We start from the raw sequence: 25,056 nt of genomic DNA, 5'->3' as shown, positions 1-25,056 counted from the left end.
ATATCACTTTATAATGGTATTCGGTTTAATCCAGACCCCAGTCAGTTACAGCGAGAATGTTTTTAAAGGCCTTCCAATACAATGAATCAATTCTCTAACAATATCTCTGTCTAGCTCCACACACACATGCACTGCCGCTGTATGTCATTTGTGAGTATTCTGCCGTGTTGAAATTAATAGCAAGAGATGTTTGACGCATTTCTTTCTTTGTTTTATTTCCAAATGTTGTTTTTTCTTCCTTGAATGCGCTGAGAAATGACTATAACGTCTGCCCAGACTGTTAAATACATAACACACTCAATGGCACACCGCAATGTTATACATCTAATGCAATTAACTGATGAACGGTTTGACAAGAGTGCTTTCTTGATGTTTTTCATTTGAACAAAAACATCGGAAAATATGACAAATGTCATCAGGGGTAAAACGCTATTTTTTATATATGATTATTGTTATTTGAAAACAAGTGAGTCATACTGGAGTGCGACTTTCATTATGATTATATTTTTCAATAACTTGGCGTTTTAGATTCGGACATCCAGGGCCCAGTGTAAAGACACTTACCGAGCTTCGTTTAAATTGAATAGACTATCTGAATGATCGGTGCTTTCATCACGTCCTGTCAAAAACATAGGCTACGATAAAGCAAAGTTTGTAGGAAGTGGTCACCTTATCAAAACTGTCACATGCTATTGATTACATTTTAGTATTCATTTGGAGATGAGCATAATATATACATATACATATATATACATACATATATATATATATATATATATATATATATATATATATGTATATAGTACAAATAATAACTCAGATTCATGTATACTCAACAGTGCCTAAAATCAAGACTATAGGTGTATAATTAACAACATAAACAACATTTATAACCCTAAGTCAGACTATAGTAAACTATAAGGAATGATATATATTATTTGCGGGAAAAGTAAAAAATAATTGCTTGGTGTTCTACAGCTTTAAATACACAATTTAATACAGTATTAACATATAAAGAAAACATGCCTTTAAATATATATTTTGGACATATTTTTCATGAAAGTCAACTTCAGTGGAGGCTGGCGTATTTGATAGACTCAGTAATATAATATAATATACAATTCAATAATACACAGTACCGCGCGCTTGCGTGTATACGGTGTGGATAATGAACAAGCTGTTAACAGGGAATAAGACAGTTTTGTTTGATCTTTGACTAACTCACAGTTCAATCTGTAAAACATATGCGCTGCACATTAAGCCGCAAACACAATTATATTCATCCATTTATTTATTTATTTAGTCAGTAAATATATCGGTCCCATGACAAGCACACAAATTAAAACTTATTGCAACAATGCATTCGCTGTTGAAACCGAGTCTTGTTGGTCTAAACTGACTATTTCCGTTTCTCATTTTTGGGGTGGGAGTGCAGGTTGATTGATGGACTGGTTGGCGGGTTGTCTGCAGTGATCCATTGCGTGTCTGATCGTAAAAACAGTCGAGCTTGGAGAGCGGCGATTGGACGCTGCAGAAGATTTGCTTGCTCAATGAAATAAAAAACGCAAACACTTATTAATATGGTCCCAACTTCACTGTCCTGAAAATGTTTATTTTTTGAATCGCTTATTTATCCGAAGTGTGGCCGTTTATACACATAACTTATTAACTACATCTCCCATTCAAGCAGCGCCCGCTGTGCAGCGAGTGCCACACAACGCACTGCAATTCTCTGACAAGCGCCACACAGAAGCGTCGAATGTGCCTCCGACTTTGAAAACCCATATTATCGATAAAGGTTTTGAGAAGTAAGCCTGTTATGGGAGTTTATTAGCAATGTAAATATATATGTTTTTAGCCTATTGATTAATAATTAACACAAATCCAGACAGTCATGTATTTAGGCGTTCTGTGTATATTAAAAAGTGACAAGCCTTTGGTTATTTATTTATGTATTTATTTATTTATTTACAATATGTACAATATATTTGTAAGACTAACCTTTTCTCTGTCGTTTATTTTATTTATTATTATTTATTGGTTCATCCCTTTTAACCAAGTCTCCACAGACATTTCGAGTGCACCAGCAGTGGCAAATATAAAATCATAGCACGTGTGTTTGAGTATAGATGTTAATTCTTCTGGTTTACCTGCGTGATAGCCTAAGGATATCATCTCGCATTGTAAAGCGCATTGCAGGGACACTGGCAGCGAGGCGGAGTTTTGGAGCCTACCTTCATATCCCACTTACTGCACACTCAGGCACGTCTTTGTGTCAAATATTTTACACGGTGAATTAAACCATTTAAAACGATGTGAAAATTCAGCGAACGATTTTCTTGCAAGCGCCCGCGGAGGGATTTGAAAGTGCTTCTGCAAAAAAGATCTAATCACAACTTACTCGCACCCTACGCGAATTCGGTGCAAATTCGGTAAAATATCACAGAACGTCAGATGCCTTCATCGGCTTCACAAAGAGAGGCATAATAATAATAATATTAATAATACTGAACTCACTAGACATGGCTTACAATATGGAGTGATGCATTGAGCACATTGTATAGCGACCTTGATAAATAAGCTGTCGTTTCGGGGTGTTTAGGGTGTATTTTCTGGGAAAAAATAATATATAGGCTAGTTGGCTATATAATGCGAGAAATCCATAATGGAACAGCCATCGAAAAACGGGTCTTCTCGTTTAATTGCACGCCTACAACACGAAGCACAACACGATCAATGGGATGAATAATAACCTTTGTTAAAGTCGCATGCGACAGTGAATCGATATAGATATTGATACAATAGCCCATTGATTAAAAAGTTCAACAGAACCGACGCTCGTGTTCTGGTTGAGCACGCAATAACACACATGCGATTGTGAGCTGTGTCAGGCAATACGTAGTCCCGCACACTTACAAGATACGGACCCTACGCGTTTAACTGCCTGCGGATTGTTGGTGATCCAAACTTCGGCCAAGTTCTCAATGTAGTGTTTTAGAAAAACCGCGCTTCTGGTAAATGCTGTTTTTATTGTGTGTGGCTTGCGTGATAGAAGGCTAAGCTGAGGAACGTGGACTCCATAAATGGCAGGTATACGATATTAAAACCCATTGCTTTGGGTTTTTAACACATTCGGTAGGTACTGTGCAGTAGGTTTTCATTGTCATGCTTTGTGAGTATCGTGTTTTTTGTACATGCACGGCCGGTCTTTAAAAAAGAATAACAGAAATAATGATAATCAAGGGTTTACCGGATAGTGAAACCGAGACGAATGTTTCACTTCTCTTGCTGTTTCTGTTATGACGCATCAGTCTTGCTAAAGCGAGGATACGAACTTCACCTGAAGATATTTATGACAGATCTAATAAAGCTAAGATGCAGTCGCTTGATATTACCAGATCAATACATCCAGATATTACTTGCTCACTGCAGCTTCTTAAAACGTACATTCATTCCTTGGCTTTATATGTGTCAGGTGTTGGAGGAAAAAAAAGGTTTCATTTTAACCTATATATATATATATATATATATATATATATATAAAATAATATATCGCCATGTCACTTTAAGGAAATATATCCTTAATATTTCTCTCTCTCTCTCTCTCTCTCTCTCTCTCTCTCTCTCTCTCTCTTAAAAAAAAATGTAATAATGCGCGTATAGTCCATGACAATGTCTTTCTATATTGACTAGCTTTGGTCTTTTGTATACATTTTTTAAACGTATAAATAACATTTTCCATTTTGTATAACTAGTACAAATATTTTGCATGACACACGTTATATATATATAACCTGTTTCTTATAAATCCATAGTCAAAACTAGATTTTTATTTTCTTTTTCTGAATGCCTCATTGAATACTTTGACACTCATAATGTTCATAAGCATATGGGCTATGAGCTTCATGCAAAATCATTTTCACGCTTTTGACACGCCATTACAACACAAAAGAGCGCACACATTCGCGGTTTTGTTGTACCTCTGCGCCTCGTACAGTCATACAGAGTTAGTGAAAATGCGATGCAAGGCTGTTTTCTTGAGGTTGCATGTTTAGACGGCACCCACAGATGGTTGACGTTGATGCGCAGAATATGGATATGGGAAGGTATTTTGTTGTGGGTCGAGGTATAAAATAGAATTTTTCCATAAAACAATCACCCCTTATTTGACTGTGAGAAAAGTTTTTTGTGTTTAGTTTGTTGTTTTGCGTTCCCCAAAGGCACGTCTGCTAGTCTGTTTTGTTGTACGCTTTTTTTGTCAACATTTCGTAAAGGTCTTAAAGTGGCTGTTTTATTTGGGACACTATCATTTGCGTTTGGTAATATCATCGTTTTAAATCGTAGAAGACGAACACAGACGTGTTTATGGCATCCGGCAGTATTGGAAAAAAAAAAAAACGTTTTTAGAAGGAGTTTCTGTCTCTCATTTACGATCTCTAGACACCAAGAAGGAACAGAACCACGTGATGAAATGGGGCAGTCCATCTTCTGCTTCAGAAAAAAAGCCATTTTGTGGCTACTATAGAGCGTAGTGAAAACACTCTTTCTGTTAGGGATTTCTTCAGCGAGAACGGGAGTGTTTCCTGGAGAAGCAGGTGGGTACACCTTTACAAATATTTGCCGTTGTCGGTTGCCGAGACCGCTGTCCTCGGGCATGTGCGCAATTTGGATATTTTAAACGAAAATAGCTCGCTCGAGACCCCGTCTGTTGCTATCTGATCATTTGCTTTCAAGATGGCCGCTTTGGATTCAATTTATTTTCTGCGCCTATCTTTGGGCATTCTTTGTTTTCTGTGCATGTGTTGGCTCTCTTAGTCCCCGTGTGTCTTAAAATGGTCTAAGTAACTTTCGCTTGTGCTATGCTTCCAGATTGTAAGGACTTTGTTTTGAAATAAGCGGCGGGGTACGTTGGTTGATTATGAGCTGTAAGTCATCGCTGTTTAAATTGTCGGGCTTTCGGTCTCGTCACAGTTTTGGTTCTGTTTTCTTAATCAATTGGACCCAAGCCTTTAATCGTGCCCGGTATCGTATGTATAAAATCTGCACTTTCCGTCTTTGTAAATATGTTCTGGGAATACCTTTCAGAATTTGGACTATATGTTTTGAAGTGCCGTGATAGCGGGGCGAGTGAGCACCGCACAACGACTTTGGTCAGACCGAACAAAAACAAATTAAAATTAAAAGGTAATTCGTGTGCCCATAGGGACCAAATTATAGATTTCGAAACTAGAGCTTGCGTAGGAGGTCTCTTTAACTGTGGTTATGACAGGCAGCCACGCATGTTGATTTTTGGAACTTATTTTCGAACAGTGCCCCCGGATCATAGTGACACCACACCGAACTCTTTCTCCCGAAAAGATCGTTTAAAAAAAGAAAAAGCCTAGAAATCATCAGGTACCATCTGGAGAAAACTGACATTGTTTTTGTAAAATAAGTGATTTTCAAATTGATTATTATTTTTAATTAATAGCAAAATAAATTGTTACAATTCTACGGACGCTGACACAACTTTAGCATTGACGAGAACAATGCGAGTGTTCATAGAAATGAATTGTGTGTGTGTGTATGTATGTGTGTGTGTGTGTATATATATATATATATATATATATATATATATTAGTGAGTGTATATTGAATGTGGCACTATAGCGTAAGAAAACATGCCACGATTTTTTTATTGGGAATAATATTGCTGTGCCAAAGCATTCCCATCTACAGAAGAAATGCAGTATAGTAAACACATGGTGTACGCCTTTTGACACGACTATAGTATAGGCTACAACGTGTGTATATAAGGATAGGTGTACATGCACGCTTCACACGGAACGCGCAGTGTAATGGAACACTGTTTCACAAACATCATGCAGTCGTCGCCTTGTGTAAATTAGCCAAACACGGAGACGAAACACGAGTTCCTTTTAGGTAATGATACAAAACGACCTTTGGGTTTTTATATGTGGAGTTTATTAGTGCAGTGCAAATAATTGTAATGCGTGGATTTTAAACACGTGTGAGTCTGTTATTTTTTTTTTGATATCACAAATGCAAATGAGCACTGTGACTTAAAAAAACGTTCATTCTGAACAGAGACGAAGCTTTTTGATCACGCATCATTTATAGTTTTTAATGTAATATGTATGTTGCTTTAAATAAGACTGTCAGTGTTTCATTGTGCACCTTTACTTAATAAACGCGCGACCATAGACTGAAGTTTGCAATGAGTAAATATCAGGAGAAACGTCTTTTATTAAATAATAATAATAATACTTTTCCTGGTCCAATTTCCTTTGGGAATGTTGCCCTCGCTTACGCTTCGTTGCAGTTCCGCGGAGGTAATACAGTGCACCCGCGCATACATATACAGAAAAGTATTCTATAAACAAAACGCATAGAGCAGCAACTTGCACAAAGTTATCGAATCGCTTTCGTGGTTAGTAAAGTGCAAAGGAAATGAGCTGGATCTGTCGGGGCACCGAGCCAAGAGCCAGGGGTTGCAGTACAGAAGGGGCGTGCATGGACGGGTTTCACTTCTGTGCCTCTCTACTGCAAGAAAATCATCTTGTGCATTACACAAAATCACACTGGAACGTGCTGCACGCATCAACGTTTTGTCAGTTAAATTGATATAAATTAAATCCCAGAAAGAACAAGGCCCTCGTGTGTGTGTGTGTGTGTAAGCTGATACTTTGTATTCGGATGTTGAAATGTGGGTTTATAGCTGCAGATCTGTGAACGTTTAGAAACGGATTTTGCAAGCTGTTTGGGTTTTTAAGCATTGCATACATACAGTTGCAGAGGGACGGGGTTCAGACTTGAGTGGGGTGGAAACATAAATCTTTTTAATACCCCGTAGATTGAGCAGCTATTTTAGTAAGGATATAGGCGTTACAATGCGCTGGATAGGGAAACAGACGGGTTCTGTTAAATGTCCGATAAAGGGCCACACAGTTTGTTTCTTAACACAAGTACCGTTTGTGATAAATGTGCACAGACAGACACGCATGTGTTCATTCGGATATGTAAACCCTACTCCCATAACCACTCTCTCTGTGTTACAATGTCTATATGTGTACCAGTATGACTATTGTATATAAATGTATTGCTCGTCTCAAATGAGTACTACAAGTGTCTTGCATGGTGTTATAATAAATACACGTGAAGTTTTTTAAACTGGGGTGGGGGGGGGGGGGGGGGGTACACGCACAAGAATCGTGTTTTTCCTTTTTTGTTGTTGTCAGGTCGATTGTGTTCTTATCCAATATACAAGGTATGTGTGTAAATGTTATCTTTCTGTTGTAATGCGTTGGCTCATTCACACTCCAGTCCTGTATTTTGAACGGGTTTATTTTCAACGTTCATACATTTTCAACGGTGTATGCTTATTCCAAGTTGGAGTTTTTGATTCAATGCGAAAGACCGTTCTGTTTAGAAATGTTGACTTTTACAATGTCATAATTAATTCCCCCCACAGGGGGGCGCTGGGAAACCTGTTTATAAAACTCACTCAGGCATTAGTGGCAGGGCTCGGCATAAAAATAACTATTCAAGTTGTAGTGCGTAAACTCATTAAATCCCATTAACAAACCATTATTAAGTTGCATCGTGTGTTGAGGATCATTTAATTGGAATAGGACCCAGAATATCTTGTGCTACATCAATTCACGTATTGCCCACTGGACGTCGCCTTCTCTTCCCAGTCCTGGAAAGCAGCAGTTGAACCCCATTGAACCCCATCCAAGAAACTGTATCAGGATTTATTACCTATACGTGTTTGTATGGCTTAAACGCATTTGTGTAGCAGTGGCACGTTGCGCAACAGCAGATGCCAGCCCGTGTTTTTCAAAATGTTAGTCAACGAGTTTGAATGATCTAGCAACGCACCAGTCATTAATTTTCGAGAGAATGCGTACATCCGCCCAGCACTATTATTATTATTATTATTATTATTATTATTATTATTATTATTATTATTATTATTATTATTATTTATTTCTTACCAGACGCCCTTATCCAGGGCGACTTACAATTGTTACAACATATCACATTATACATTATTTCACATTATACAGATATCACATTATTTTTTACATACAATTACCCATTTATACAGTTGGGTTTTTACTGGAGCAATCTAGGTAAAGTACCTTGCTCAAGGGTACAACAGCAGTGTCCCCCACTGGGGATTAAACCCACAACCCTCCAGTCAAGAGTCCAGAGCCCTAACCACTACTCCACACTGCTGCCCGTGTTTAAAAAAATTGACAGTATTGAATTATGATTCCAGTTCTGAATCTAAATCGGAACCAGTTTGCTGCGGGTATAATGCGTTCTCGCTATAGATTTCTGTACCTGCTATTATAAAATGGAATACCATCCTTTATCTGTGTAATACAAGAGTTTTCCATTGATACAGGGACAAGTGGACGCAGAAAATAAAATAATTCAGAAATATATATATATATATAATACAATTCATTTAATGTATTCAATAAATCGGCTAGTTTTCCGTTAATTATCACGCAGTGAATTAAACGCGGCTAAATATCATTTCCTCAAACAATGCTATAGTAGTAACTTAAAAAAAAAATGTACCCAGAGACAGTAAAGAGTTATTTTACATATATATATATATATATATATATATATATATATATATATATATAATATATAATTTTTTTTTTTTGCGAGTTGAATTGAGATTGCCCGCCTGTCACTTTGGAGTCATTTGTTTGACTGTTCGGTTCTTTTCATAGAATGTTGTCGGGAAGCAGCACAACTGTCTTTTCAAGGGGAAGCGGAAACTGAAGATTAAAAAGAAACGTGGAAACGGACATTGAAATGAAGTTCCTTTTCTGCCTTGATAATTATAAATGACCAAACGCGTTTTCAGTTTTAAAAACCGACACTAGTTCACTTCAGGAGGTGACTTTAGGTAACATTTCACTGCACACAAAAACAAACAAAAAAACAAGCGAATCAAGTGGCAACGAATCTCTCAGACAATCAGAATTATTTTATTAATCGAAAAGTTGACATATTATGTGCTGCATGTATTTACAGTAGTTTTTTTCAAACATTTTTTTTAATCTGGTCTAAGAAGAAAGAATATTAACTCGTTGCGCATTCTTTACAATAAATAAGTGAAATAGTGTATACTTCAAATACCAGCAGGATATTTCTTTTTAACCATAACTATCTATCCCGGGTCATAAATCCTGATTTATATTGCGTTTCATAAAGTATGCGCCTATAGCGTTTCCTGACTCTTGGACCTTCATTTATAATGTTTGGTTAATGAACAGCAGAGGGAATGTAATACTGAATTATAAACGCATTGTAGTTGCAGTTGAAAAAGACTTCAGTGGTAAGGAATTCATTTTTAAAATACCGATTTCTGTAGCTCTATATTCTAATACATCCAAGAGGATATTTAATACATGGTCGATGTTACCTTTTTGTTTTATTTTATTGAAGAATCAGGGATAAACCCTTATTTATTTTTTTATCTATAATGCTGACACGTGTGTTATTTTTTTGTTTAATACAGGGTTTTGTTACAATAAAGTTACAATCCTGGACTAATTTCTTAGCTTTGTTATGCAAATCTTTTGCTGCTTGTTAAATTGTTTCCAGGATGTAGTGTCTAGGAGGAGTATCCCGGATTTGACGTTAATCCATCCGCTCAATGTGAGTTCGTTTTCTGCACGTGCTGTTCTTCTGATTCAAATGAAGTCAATTAGACCGCCATTGCCACTTCAGAGGGCCTGTTTGCTAAATGGGAGTTGATTCTTAATTCGGTTGCACGCTTCTCACATTCGGATACTGGAACTGGCTTTCCAAACAGATACTAAACGTGATGTTAATATCGACAGTTGCATTGTTTAGTTCAGTAGTGGTTAGGGCTCTGGACTCTTGACCGGAGGGTCGTGGGTTCAATCCCCGGTGGGGACACTGCTGCTGTACCCTTGAGCAAGGTACTTTACCTAGATTAATCCAGTAAAAACCCAACTGTATAAATGGGGAATTGTATGTAAAAATAATGTGATATCTTGTAACAATTGTAAGTCGCCCTGGATAAGGGCGTCAGCTAAGAAATAAATAATAATAATAATTATTAGTTATATATATATATATATATATATATATATATATATATATATATATATATACACACACTGTTAGTGTAATTAAACAGACAGATACAGGCTACCAAGTTACCCATATAACAGCTTCTGATGATTTGGTGGAGTGCTGTCGAAACAGGTGTTAAAGAGGTAATTTTATTATTATCTCTTTCAATAGCTTTATCCGAAACTGAAACATCTGTTTGGAATTAGTTCTGCGGTTAAGGGTTTAAAATAAACTCAAATGCAATGCTGTGAAAAACGGGTATGGCCTTTATCTTGAATGTATATTCAATAACTACTGTGCATTTCAAATAGGTCTGCAGTTTAGCCTTTTTTTTAAGTTTGCAGAAACCACGATTGGTTTAAAGATGTCAGACAAAAACACCAAATGACACATGCTGGAATTGCTTGGTGTTATTTGCCAATGGTTTCTGAGATCACGCGGTCCTTCTATACTCTAAAAGGCGCCTGTTAACTCAATAATGTCAGCCTTGGTATTAGCATAGGGAGACTTGGCGCCATATTTCTTAGGAAAATCACTTGCAGCAACTATATAATTGTTATTAATACAGTATTATGCATTTTAAGTCCCATAACAATCGAGTGCACACCATGTTCTATCTATCTGTCTGTCTGTCTGTCTATCTATCTATCTATCTAATCTATCAATGTCTATGCTGTTGGATTGATGGGCGATTCCCTGTCATAAGTCACAAAACCCCGACACGTGCTCTCCCCTTGATGTTTATGGAAAGCCATCCGGGTCAAAAACGCGTTATTTTGTACACGTTCTAATCTGATTTGAGTTAGTGTTGTAATTCTAGTTATTACACACAGCGCTCCAGATAAGATGCCATTTGGCACTACATTTACATTTAATGCGTAAAAATACGCATAGCAATTTTACTGCACAGCTTCTTTGCCTCCCATAAAACTTCAACCAACAACTACATCTTCCAGAATGCAATGTCTTCAGTAAACTGTACACAAGAAAAACCAACCCGACAAACAGTATCCGATCTCTGGCTAGCCCTGCTGTCTTTGCAGAAGCGTGAACACCTCAGTCCAGCTACAAATCCAACTGGATCCATCGTCAGAGGCAACCGCAAAAAAAAGGGCCGATCATATTAAACTATTAATGCATTTCCTTATTTTATTTATCCGTATTGCTTCATACTGAAGTTGTAACATGTCCACTGAGCTTAAGAATTTCATGTTAAAAAATCATTGTGATACCTGGAAAAAGTGCGCGTGTGTTCTAAAGACCCTTGTAGAACACACGCGTGGCTGTACAGGAGTTCAAAGTAACATTGCAGTTAAAATAGAAGGCTCTTTTTATTGCCTACCCCATTACCATTAAAGATTGTACCGTATATACAATACATTGACTCTCAGTGTTAAAATACATTGACTCTCAGTGTTAAAATTAGACTGCAAATTACTCCCAGACCCCAAATCATACCTGGACCTCTGAATGCACATACTATCACTGATCACTGAAAATGAAATGTGAACCAATGAATTGAAAGAAAATAGGACGTGTAATAAACGATTCAAAGTCGCCTTCATTCCCGACTAATTCGTGGCGGTGTGAGGACTTGGCCTATCGGATGGCTGTCCATAGATGTTCAGCACACTTTCTCTGCGGTGCACGCAAACCTTGGCTGGAGATTTTGTGTTGCTAATCTGAAACAACATTGATGCTGTTTGACACCTTAAAAAAAACAAAACAAACAAAAAAAAACATTGATACAGCGGGCCAAGTGTTTCTAAAAGTGTTCTTCGGGATATGGGACTTTGTGTTTGGGTGACAGCGCGGCGTGCTGATGTCGTATTGGACTCCAGAAACACTGAATTAAATAAAAAAAAATAGGCAAAGTTGCATAACAGCAAAAATAGTAACTATACCTTAACAGAACAATTACAATTTGCCAGTTTAAAAGCTATATTATTTAAAACAGTTGATGGAATGATATATATATATATATATATATATATAATATATATATATATATATATATATATATATATATATATATATATATATATATATATAAATTAAATAAGGCTTTGCAGCTATACAGTAACACCTTTTTGGTAATGTTTTGGCTGATCGCCAGATATTACTCCCGTGTCTCTATGGAAACCAGTCTACGCTGGCACCTTTTTATGTCTGGTAATGTGTAGCTCCGTCTGTTTTCAATCTCAGATCAGCTTTCTTTGTCTGTGGTACATATGCTGGTTATTGCTTCATTTCTGTTCAATTTCCATTCTCGTAGGCGTTTTTTTTTTTATAATTTTCATTTTACAGGCTTTGCACGAAATCTAGAATGCAATTGTAAGAATGCATTAATAAATGCATCGTATTAATTTCAAAAAGGAGATTATCCGATGTAATAAACGTATAATTACCTGGTCGCATAAAATTGATTAGGGGTGTCATAAATTTAAGTAGCAGAGCACTAGCTGACCCCAGTATTATCGATGACAGGGAAATCGATTTTCCAGCATTTATGGTGCCATTGTCAATGATATATAACCTGTTCTGTACTGCTAGCACATATTCACTGTACTGAATCCGAAGGAGACTCGGCTCCGCGGTTTTGTATGGAGAAACATGTATATGTAAGTATAGAGTAAACAATTCTTATTATTTATTCCTTAGCAGACAATTCAACCGAGCATGCTTGTAATTTGTTTGAGGATGTGCCTGCATTTGATGTAGCCAGTTGATAATTGCTACAGATTTTTTTTTGCTATCAACCTCTAGTCGTTCGCATGTACAGTTTTCTTTATTTCCATTGAACATGTCTATGCTGTATATATGCGCTTAAGTATCCTTAAATGTGTTTTTTAAATCGCATGTTTAATCCTGGAAATATATCCATTTTTGAGCATTTGGTGTATCTGCAAATGCATGCGTAGTCTTTAATGAAAGTAACAAAAGCCACACACACAGGAACACAAAGAGACGGCAGCTGTCTTTTGAAGCGGCCCCTATGCTCGATCCTCGGGATCAGCCCAAGACTCCAGCCTGCGTTTAATGAATTGTATTTTAATCTCCAATTAGACAGTTTATCCGATTTGGTACGGCCCATTGCGTTTCTTTACACAGGAGTGTCGCGCTCTAATTAAGTCGCCTACACAGGGGGAAGCAAAGATAAGGTACCAACAGAATGCGTGGTGTTTTTTTGTTTAACACTTGTGCTAGACCACAACCAAACGTGCGCAGTGCTGTGTCACGCGTGGTTACATTTATATAAAACGTGGCCCTGTGTTACACGGGGTTGCCATTGCTGCTGATTTGAATTAGATTTTTTATTTTTTTTCTAAGTCTTTGGTCTGCTCTGTACCGTCTGTTTTGTGTTATGTCTTCTCGTTTATAGGCTTTTTTTTTACACCTGCATTCACCCCATTGCTAGCATGGTCAGCGCACATTTCCAGAGTGTTCATTTATATTACAGGTAAAGGTTACAAGATAGAGGGTTCGTATTAATAGCTGAAATGTGGGCAAATACAGGAACGGAAAACGTGGCAAATGACGTCAGGTAGATAACATTTAACTATATCTTTTACAGTGTTTCATTGTTTTGTTTTTCTCAATTAGCCTAGACTTTGGCATAGTTGTGTGTGTGTTTTATCTATTAATGTTTGCGTGCATTTATTTATGTTTTTATTTTTTTTAAGATGTTTAATTGTGTTATTTTGCAGGTAATTACGGGGGGGAGGAGGGGGGGGGGGGTCTTAGTTTAAACATAAGAAATGAAATGATCTGTGTTTGCCATGCATGAATAAACCACTCTTCTAGTTTGTGCATGGGGAGAAATCTATTGGACATTATAGCTAGGAGTAAGGTGTTCCTACTGCACACTTGGATACACAGGTTTGCTTCTCATATAGTGTTTACTAGCATGACGCAAATCACTCTGGAAAAAAAAAACATAGCAAGGCACAATCGTGGTAGCACCTGTATCGCAGTTTGGACTGTCCCTTTTCCTTGTGGGGATGTCCCCTCCACTGCACAGCACAGCACAAAAACACATTCTCAGCATGCTTAACCTATTACAGCGTTTTTTTTTTAACATTTGGTTAATTCCGACATAATAATAATGTCTTTATTTTTATATAGCGCCTTTCATAGTGGACCACCATCACAAAGCGCTTTACAGAGGTAGGCTGTGAACTGTGCATGATATGTAGAGTCACTTACATTGATTTAACATCTCAATCGCAGGACAGAGTGCAAGGAGGTTAAGTGACTTGCTCAGGGTCACGCAGTGAGTCAGTCAGTGGTAGAGGTGGGATTTGAACCGGTGACCTTCTGGCTACAAGCTCTGGACTTTAACCACCGGACCACACTGCCTCCTGACATATCTTAAACCTTTATTTGTTTAGCTTCTGTAAAGAAACATATGGTATCCTGAACAGCAAAGATTTCTGTATATCTAAGCAACCAACCCGTTTTTAAATGTTATCAAAAAGTAGCAAATGTTTTTATTTAGCGATCCTCTATGAAGCATCGCATTGCAGAACCCCAAAAAGTAATGTTTTTCACTACACGTGTACAATAGCGAGTATACACTGGACTGTGTACACCATGCATGTGTATTTTACTGCCATGCATGAGGGAATCGTAGTTAACACACACTAGTGCTTAGCCGTTTGCAAACTTGTGAATCAATGTGCTTTTATTATTTTTATTTATTTATTTATTTATACATACAATATTGTTCCTGTCTGGAAAGCAATGCCAGCTGAATAAAACTAATATATGTTTATATTGTTTGTTTTGTTTTTTCTTCTGTTTTTAGATCCGCCAAGCTGGATAAAATGCATGGAACCACCCGGATTAAAATCACGGAGTTGAACCCGCATCTCATGTGTGCCCTGTGCGGAGGATACTTCATCGACGCCACGACCATCGTGGAGTGTCTGCACTCGTGTATGTGTCCGTGATCCTACCGTTTGAGCCTTACTGAGGGAAACAGGCGCTCTGTGTAAAGTTTACATTGAGGCACAAGAGTTTGCAGACTTCATTCAAATTTAAGAGCAATAGGACAAGAATATTACTACATATTATTATTATTATTATTATTATTATTATTATTATTATTATTATTATTATTATTATTATACTTTCTACTTATGCAGTGCATGGGTTTTTGTTTAAATCTGGTTTACACATTTAAAAGAAAAAAAAATGAAATATTGAAAACTGATTGGAGAAAGGCAGTGGACTGGAAAATATAGTACTTGCCAAATGTGTGAATTATTCAGTGGTTAAGTATCAATGGTTAAGTATGTAGTATTAAATGTGTTTCTGCAAATGTAACCCAGTCACGATATTTAAGATTCACTTCAGTGGACAACACGGCTTCTGATAGGCACGCTATTTTACTCCATTAACAAAACGTTTTCTTATGTAGTTGTTGAGGCACCATCAACAACATTAATGTGCCACTGTTGTTGCACTGACTGCTGTGAAATTAGCACAGTGTTCTCCCTAGAAGATGAAGCGGCATATCTTTAGAATCACTGGCTTATCCTTCAGTGCGGGTGGCATGTATTATGTTGAATTTGCTACGTTTATTACATAATACTCAGGCCAATTCTTCCTGTCGGTGTTAGATGGATTGGATTAAATATCTTGCAGTGACTCTTGTGTGTGTGCATGTTTTTGTTTTGTTTTTTCGGATACTGGATTCACGCTCTCTCTTTCTTTCCTCCAGTTTGTAAAACATGCATTGTTGGTTACTTGGAGACTAACAAATACTGCCCAATGTGTGACGTTCAAGTGCACAAAACAAGACCGCTTCACAGTATCAGGCAAGTGGTACTTAGCAACAATGTAAAACCTATGCGGGCTGTTATTTTTTACTATAGGATGTTATTGGCCAATTAATATAACACCTCTAGCTTTCAATGCAAATGATAGGTAAACTATTTACAGCAATAGACATCACAGTGCAGTACAATGCAAGTCCCCCCAGTCCTGTGGTTAGGGTGAGCTTTAGCATTAGTGCATGCTTGTATTTTGCATTTCCAGCCCCCTCCCTCCACTCCTCCACCCCTCCACCCCTCCACTGTCAGCTACAGCCACAGATTGTAAGTTAATTCTATCCGACAGATATTTCTAGAACTGAAAACCTTATTAGATTGGCATTTCTAGTACAGGATTATGATTAGCATTTTATGAATGCCTTTATGTGCATTTAAAAAAACATTTATATTTATAAAATATTATATTTTTATTTTTATTTTTAATTTTTTTTTACAGATCTGATAAAACCTTGCAAGACATAGTCTACAAGCTTGTCCCAGGGCTTTTCAAAGGTAGATATGTGTCTATATTATCTTTCTGTTCTGTGTGTGTGTGCATGCATCTCACAAATCTGCAAACCATCTCTCTCTTTTATGGAAAGGTGTTCTTCTCAACCTTGTTACTGTGGTTCCATTCTGTGTGCATCATCAGTCTATACTGCAAATTAAACAACAACAAAAAAAACAACATTATTTTAAATGGTCAAGGCTGGAAAAAAAACAAAAAATACATGATGTCCTACACATCTAAATGGCAGCAGAACTAAATCATGAACACACTAGATATCCTTGCAGGCTATAGACCGGGTCCTGTTGCAGTGTTATATTACATCTGTCACTGTGTTTAGAGATCCAGTGTAACAGGACATTATTAACACCAAGTCCTGGCACACTGAGCACAGAGCAGATCACTGAATGCCTTCTTTCTTCCCTTTCTTCTCTGCAGATGAGATGAAGAGGAGGCGAGACTTCTACGCAGCTAACCCCACAGCGGATGGTAGGTGTCTGCCAGGGGCATGTTGATTTTTCCTTCTCGCTCTCTCTCTCTCTCTGTGGACTCGTGTCTAATCTCTCGCTCCTCTCCTCTCTTTTAACCCTCAGCTACCAACAGTTCGAATGAAGACCGAGGGGAGGTCAGGGAGGAGGAGAAGAGAATAATCACGGATGACGAGATCATCAGCCTGTCCATCGAGTTTCATGAAGGCACCACGTAAGTCAAAACAGGATTAATAAGTTTCTGTTGTGATGATGGGCACTCCCTTGCAGGGATTGTTTTTTATTATTATTATTATTATTATTATTATTATTATTATTATGTATTTGGTAGATGCCTTTATCCAAGGCGACTTACGGGTGCTACAGGGCAGTAAAGGGTTACAATGCAAGATTCATATTTAAACACAGTGTGCAGTTTACAGTAAGTGCAACTACTAAAATACAATATGAACTAGGATGCAACAAGTTAGGATTGTACCAAGTTATAGCTAGTATGATATAGTGGTGCAATAGTGTAAGGATGGTGCATTAGCTGAGGATCCAGTAACGTGGTGCTGAGGTCAGGCAAGGAGGGGTTTACTACAAGAAATAATTCGATATAATACCCAGAAAGCAATTTATAAAAGTGACGTTTTAAAACTATTACATTTTTGGTTTCTTTTAAGAAATGAAAAGAAGGTTGTGACGGAAACACAAGATGCAGAAAAAGAAAAGGTAAAGAAATGGACTGCCTGGTCACAGAGACGCACATTCGTACACTTTTGTTTTTATATAGAAATCTATTTTGCGGTGTTACAGTGATGTTTTTCGATTCCAGTCTCGATCCCTCCAGGCGAACAGCAAGCGGTTTCTTCGCTGCCCGGCTGCCATGACCGTGACGCACCTCTCCAAGTTCCTGCGCAGCAAGATGGATATTCCCAGCAATTACAGAGTAAGACTAACACCAGGGGCTAGAACACAATCCTACCATCCGTACCATTTTCCAGCACAATAGGTATCCTTCCACATCATTTATGCATTGGTTTGAATGACCTCTTTTTCCATACACTCATTTAAATTGTTATATGAACGAATACTCGCATGGTCGCTTTTGCCCAATATATTTCAAGCAGCATTTGTTTTGATATTTGATTTGTCCCAGCACTAGTAATAATAAATACCAATAATAGAACCGCATACTGTAAAGTACTGCAGATTACTGTACCCTGACTAAAACGACAATTATTAAATTACCATTTTCAACTTCGAAAACTTAACCAAATTAAAAAAGGGTATGAAAATAACACCCTAAGATTAACATGAATGAGTAAAATACTAATAAAAAAATAATGAAGATGAAAAAATTAATTCATAAAAAGCTAGATCGACTTGTTTATGAAATTTAAAACTTACCAACCCAGACTCGACTTTACTTATATTAACAATTACAAGGTGTCAGTATTTAGATCAGCAGCTGTTTTAGACCATTAAAACAGTCCCCAGTTTCCTTCTTATGCCCCCTTGTTTCTTCAGACGCCCAGGTAGTGTTGTGGGCAGGTGGCAGCCCTCCACGCTCCCTCCTGGAGCTTCACACCTGTTGCTCAGTCACTGTGGGGCTACATGCTGTTCTCTTAGTATTGGGTCTGTGCTGGCATCAGCGTGGAATAGGGCTGTGCTCATGTGAATGCTTTCCTCTTCCAGATCGAGGTGTTGTACGAAGACGAGCCTTTGAAAGACTACTACACGCTTATGGACATTGCATACATTTACACATGGAGACGGGTAAGCGAGCCTAATGCATCTAATGAGACAAATGGGCCCTGTGCTGGGCAGCGCCATGCAGTAAGAGTACAGCTCTGGCCAACAGTTTTGCATCACCCTGTAGAATGAACTCATTTTGCTTCATAAAGTCGAATGAAACCTGCTGAATAATTGTTCCGTTAACATGTTGAATTACACAATGTTTTTTGTATCCATATACTTCCCAAAAAATGGACATCTAACATGAAGTACTACTTAGACTTCTGTGATATCATTACATTTCATATATATTACTATTATTTATTTATTTATTTATTTATTTATTTTATTCAACCCTAAAATTCTCTGTGATGCAGAACCTTTGGCCATAGCTGTAGGTCATGGACACATCAAGTCAAACATGAATTCCATTGCTGTTGTGTTGATAAGGCTTCAGTCAAACACAAGGGCATCAGCGACACTGTGTCGTGTAAACAAGCAGACAGCTGAATTTAAATAAAGCAGTGTTAAAGATGGGACGTTTGGTGTAAAAGCTAGTGCAGGGACTATGTTATAATGCGTGTTTCTGTTCGTTCAGCATGGTGGTTTAATGCATTCTATGTCGTCGCATTTAATCGCACGGCTCTGTTGAGTGTTTATGGTCTAAAATACAGCACAGCTGACTTGTTATGAAATAGCAAGATTTGGAAAAAAATCAAATGATACTTCAAACAAATACCTGCAGCTATAGCAGGTTGTATCTGTGAAATATTATTCCGGCTGTCCACTTCCCTTGATTGCTTTCATTCGTCTTGAGCTTGTTTTAAATTGGAAACACATGTGCAGCAACTCAAACTGCACTGAAGGGGAGAGTGGGGGGAGGCTGGCTCACCTTCCCTTTCTCCAGACCCAGTCTTGCCTGAATAAATGGGATGGTGCCTTTGCCAGATGTAGCGTATCATGTTTATATGCTACACGTTGTGAGTGATTAGCAGGAACTAGCTCCAGACAAGTCCAAGCGAGAATCCCTCCTCTTCACTCACTTTCAGATTCGCGATCGTTTTTATTTATTTTTTTGTATTATTTGAATTTTCTATATCATAGGAAGAAAAGAACAAAAAAAAAACTAACCACGCACACATTGCAATGATCATTTTCCGAGCATTTTTAAAATAAGTTCATCCAGAAGCTCCAGGGTTGGGAACAGGACTCCTATTGCAAAGAGTGTAAGCCACTTCAGTTTTTCGTGAGTCTCAGTGAGAGGAAATGTAGTTCCTCCCGCCAAGTTATCAGCAAAGCGCGAGAACTGCCAGACTCTATACAGCAAGGAGAGTTTACGTGTTTTCAGGATATTGGTGCAGCAAAAGTAAACCAGCCAAAAGCACCATGTCACTTTTAATTTGTACTTCCCAACACTTAGGTGAAATGTAGGGGAAAAAAGTCAATACCTGCCATACAGTAAGAGAAATAAGTCACCAAAGTAAGGTAAAAATGCTTCTTTTTCTCCCAACGTATACATTTTTTTTTTGAAGACCCCAGGGAGTTTTAGCCATGCATATGTATATTACAGTGCGTCCGAGTTTAACGACAATTAACCTGTTTTGTCAACATGGAAATATGCTAGGGAACGCACTTATTGTGACACCCTGTATCACTGATATTAAATTTTTTTTTTCTGTTTTAAAATGGAACATTTGCCTGCAAAAAATATCTGACATGCGTGGGATTTGAAACTATAACTGTCAGTTTGCAAGCGTGTTACTGTCAGTGCTACACAATTAGTTGAGACAAGCAGTATTTTGAAAGATGAAGTCAGACATATATATATATATATATATATATATATATATATATATATATATATATATATATATATATATATATATATCTATCTAGTACTGTGCAAAAGTTTTAGGCAGGTGTGAAAAAATGCTGTTAAGTAAGAATGCTTTCAAAAATAGACATGTTAATAGATTATATTTATCAATTAACTAAATGCAAAGTGAGTGAACAGAATTAAAATCTATTTTTGAAAGAATTCTTACTTTTACAGCATTTTTTCACACCTGCCTAAAACTTTTGCACAGTACTATATATATATATATATATATATATATATATATATATATATATATATATATATATATATATATATATATATATAAAAATCAATATAGACATTTATTTATCTTGATATTTATTTATTTATGTTTCACGGTCATATAATCACTGCCATTTAATACTGTATGAAACGACAATAAGTACTCATTTCTTGTTCAGTTGTGTATTAGTGAAGATTTTTGTACGTCAGGGTCGTCATGCTTTCATATATTTTTACTTTCAAATTAAATATATTGTAACGACCCGGACAGTTGCTTTGTTGCAGGACTTGTTGTTTGTTCAGTTTGTTTCATCTGTCTTTTATGCTCCATGTATTTGTAAGGGGAACGGGTCACACCTTAGGGGGAGTGAGTGAGTGACGGAGTAGGGAGAACGTGGGTTGCTGTTTTCGGGGGTTGCAGAGCATGGATGTGACTGGTTTCAAATAAAACAAACATTTTGAGAAATCAACACTGTCTCCCCCGAGTACTACTTCCTAAACATGAAAACGTTACAATATACTAAATGAGTGGATCAAGCTTATTATGATAGTTTGCAAAATCGGCAGAAAACTTTCAATACAATCAGGATAATAAATAATCATAATTTACAAGATCTTGTTTGTCTCGTTACTTGTTAAAACCTGTAACTTCACTGCTATACTACTTGCAAATGTTGTGCAATGGAAGTACAAACTTTGTGTCGTGAAAGTTAAGGCAGGATTTGAATCCTAACTAGTCATACTTTCACTCCAACTACATAACCGCTGCGCTACACAGATTCACATCTTAACCCTTTCAACAGACTAGGCTACCATTTACATTCACCCTTTCCAAACGGCTGTTCCCGTAATGTGTGTATTATAAGTGAAAAAAGAAGTGATATCTGAAACAAAAACACATTGGAAATGTGAAAAAATGCCAAGTTATCAAAAGTGCCCAGCCATTTAAAGTGGAGATATCAAAAACACAAGCCAGGTTAGAAGAAACTATTGGGGCAGCCTTGGCCAGGACCAAGCAAACAGGCACAGCTGTCAAAGCGGTGGGGGTCAAGGTTGCCCCAATTGTTTCTACTAACTTGGCTTGTATTTTTGATATCTCAACTTTTTAAATGGCTGGGCACTTTTGATAACTTGGCGCTTTTTTTCTGTTTTTTTGTTTCAGAATAACTACACTATATATAAAAAATAACCAACGAGTTCCTATTCAGTTCATTTGATCGTGATATCTACCTCCGCCACTTTTAAGATCAAATGAAGAGACTCCAACATGTTCTGTTATGTTACCACAAGAAGAGGCTTTACTGCCCATTAAAGCGAGTCCAGTGTACTCCAGCAGGGTGCTGTTTTTAGTGACCCTGATGTGACTTCATGGCAACAAGCTGTTGGAGATTGGTTACATTGAAATGCAATGATTTATTCAGTTTATGAATTGATACTGTCTATACATACTTTTATATCACTGGATTGATTTTGGGTATGTGGAGTCATGAACATTTGGGAATCATTTTGAAAATAAAATCAAATTACAATTTTAAATAAGATAACACTGGAATGTGCGATTTTTTATTTTTTATTTTTTAACAGAGATGCAAGTATGCATGTTTTCAAATAATTGTATTGTATTTTAATAACATTGTTTGCACGTATTAGGAATGATATGAATTGCTAACTTTCCAATGATTGTATTGTTTATTAACTAATTGAGTTCAGGTGTTTTAATGATGTGGGCAGGGCTGTGTCTGTTCACTTCAGCCTGATTAAGGCAGTCTGGCTGAAACGTTGCTTTGTTTAACTTTTGTTCTTTTTAAAATAATAAAGAACAGTGTAATGGTGTTGCACCTCCTGTTATCATTGATTTGTGGTCAGTTTAGGAAGAAACGCTTTGTCATGAAGCCCGCTCCTCACTGCTCTCCTCTTGTCTTGTGTGCAGAACGGCCCTCTTCCTCTCCAGTACAGAGTGCAGCCCACCTGCAAGAGGATAAAACTGTCCCAGCAGCAGCCGGCCAGCAACTCTGACGGCATGAACACCAGCGGCAACTCGGAGAGCGACTCCGTCAGCGACAAAGCCAACAGCCCGGCCACCGTGCCCTCCACCTCCTCCCCTCTGCCCAGCCCCGGGGCGCACAGCAACCGGACCTCCCCCAGCCCCTCCGGAGCCGCCCCCACTTCCCTCGCCAGCAGCTCCGCCCCCCCCACGCTCCTGAACGGCACCTCCAACTGCCGGCAGCTCTCTCCCTCTGCAGGGAGGGGCCGCAAAGTGACTGTCAACGGAGGAGGAGGAGGGGGAACGGGAACGACGTCACCCCTGACCTAAAACTCCATCATCTCCATCATCATCATCATCATCATCGGCATTCAACGACAACCAGCCACAAAGAGAGGACTGAGGGACTGGACTCTGTATATTGTTCTAGTTATTTTATATTCTTCAGTCGCCCCCACTTCTTTTTGTTCTGCGTCTTTTATTTAACGGGACTACGGTAGGGCTATAGAGAGATTCAAGAAATCTGCTGCTTTTGTTTTTTGAAAATGTTCTTGGTTAGAAGGGTTTGAAATGCTTACTGCTACAGTTCCAGTTCAGCCTAGTTTCATTACAGTTCATTTTACCCCTACTCTCCCCACAAATTTTATTTCATTTTTGTTTGAAGAATTAGGAGATTTCCTAGTGCTCCGATCTCAACTCCTGGTGGAGGAAAATTGAGCTATTAAGGAAACTATGCAGCTCTTCCCATGACCGGAATATACATCACAGTATGTAGAAGGCTGAAACCCATGAGGAGAATCCTTTATATTTGTTGCCCATGTGCAATAGCAGCATTACCAGGGTAACACATTGGCAGTAACCTCTGGAAATATATTGCCTGAATCCAGCTCACGTCAAAAAAACACATTCTCTTCTGTTTTTGAATAGTATTCAAAGCACAAAACAAACAACAAAAAAAAGAATTTATTCTTGCTATCGGAGAGTGGACAGATTCTTAGTTGCTCATCAGTTGTGTTCAATGTTCTGTCTATTACTCTGCCCACAACCCACCAGCTGTGGCGCAGAGTCCCAAATCTTGCTTTATTTTGTTGGTTGCTGCTTGCGTTTTAGTTTCATGTTTTAACACGCAGGGTTCCGGTTTGTACTGGGACTGAACCTTGACTTCAGTGGAAGTGTTTCTCCACTGAACCGAAGGTATACCTTGCTTAGCTCTAGGCTAGAAACTGGCTGTAAACGACAACATTTTAAATAGAACCGATTTATAGAATTGTCCCTATTGTTAAGTGGGTGTCTACCCCTTCCTCCCTTCAAACAGTATGTACAGTTTCATATTTATATATTTCTTCCTTGGGTACTTTGTGTGCCTTTTTAAATAAAAAAGGACCATCAATTGTTCAATGTCTCAGCACGAAATGGTTCTCAAAACAGATAAAATCGGGTTTATCAAACTAAACAATACAATCTAAGTTTTTTTTTTTTTAAGTATTTTTGTAATAGCATCATCATACCAGTTTACAAAAAATTATCAGACTTATGTTAGGTCATTTGGCTTTACAAGATTAGCTTGGAACAGCAAATACATCATTTTTTTTTTTTTTTTGGAGGGGGAGGTTTTCAGAAGAAGTTTGGAAGAAGTTGCTATGAAAAGTTGTGAATTCAATGGTGTTGATGGCTGTATGGTACCGCATCAGACAGCCATTCACTTTCATATTTCAGCATCGTTTTGCTGTGGCTTTGTTATTACTTTAGATTTGCAGTTTCGAAATTGTGCAAATGAAATCCATGTGATCGTGTGTATTTGCTAGACGCTTTCAGCGATCACATTCCTCAACCAGTCACACTAAAAATGAGCAGGCGAATAACCTGTTTGAAAAAACTGCTTCTTTTTATACAAGTACAAAAGAAAAACGTACAACAAAATGTTTGTTGCTGCATCCTGTATGATGTTAAATGTAGTGTATAATATATTATGTTTAGCTTATATTCGTTATTGTAAAAAAAAAAAAAAAAAAGTATAATACTGCTTTGTAAATGTAATAAAACGAGGATGTTTTTTTTCTTGTGCGAAAGTATGACTTTTTTTTTGTATACCTAAAATAAAAACTTTTTTTTTTTATATGATTCAAACCTGCAGAATCTCTAATGCTACAAAAAACAACACAGGCTTCCCCCTTTTTGGATACAGGATGCTCAGGCATCCTTGGCACTAGTGTATATCAGTCCAGTAAGGATATTCTCTGTTAAATAGGTCAGCTGCACCACACTTCAAATTGCTTAAAGACATTTCACATATTTAATGAACTATGAGAC

The 25,056-nt window shown here is 37.5% G+C and overlaps 1 protein-coding gene across 6 annotated transcripts; it reads left to right on the top strand.

Moving 5' to 3' along the window:
• The first annotated feature begins 4,208 nt into the window (after positions 1–4,208).
• On the top strand, positions 4,209–24,873 carry LOC117434429 (polycomb complex protein BMI-1-like). 6 transcript variants are annotated; one of them, XM_034056956.3, is made up of 12 exons: positions 4,209–4,595; positions 13,591–13,674; positions 14,256–14,297; positions 14,938–15,068; positions 15,856–15,952; positions 16,404–16,459; positions 16,893–16,943; positions 17,048–17,156; positions 17,608–17,656; positions 17,760–17,873; positions 18,623–18,703; positions 22,693–24,873. In XM_034056956.3, exons 2-12 carry the CDS (start codon positions 13,631–13,633, stop codon positions 23,074–23,076), a joined length of 1,158 nt encoding a protein of 385 aa, XP_033912847.2. In that variant the 5' UTR covers positions 4,209–4,595; positions 13,591–13,630; the 3' UTR covers positions 23,077–24,873. The 6 variants fall into 6 exon arrangements, with proteins under 6 accessions (XP_033912847.2, XP_058858851.1, XP_033912849.2 ...); XM_034056957.3 differs by lacking the exon at positions 4,209–4,595 and adding an exon at positions 12,264–12,751; XM_059002868.1 differs by lacking the exon at positions 13,591–13,674.
• The last annotated feature ends 183 nt before the right edge of the window (positions 24,874–25,056 follow it).

Source organism: Acipenser ruthenus, chromosome 28 (genome assembly GCF_902713425.1).
Source record: "Acipenser ruthenus chromosome 28, fAciRut3.2 maternal haplotype, whole genome shotgun sequence".
NCBI classification, from domain to species: Eukaryota; Metazoa; Chordata; class Actinopteri; order Acipenseriformes; family Acipenseridae; genus Acipenser; species Acipenser ruthenus.
The sequence above is the reverse complement of the archived record's forward strand: the minus strand, read 5'-3'. Positions and strand labels throughout refer to the sequence as shown.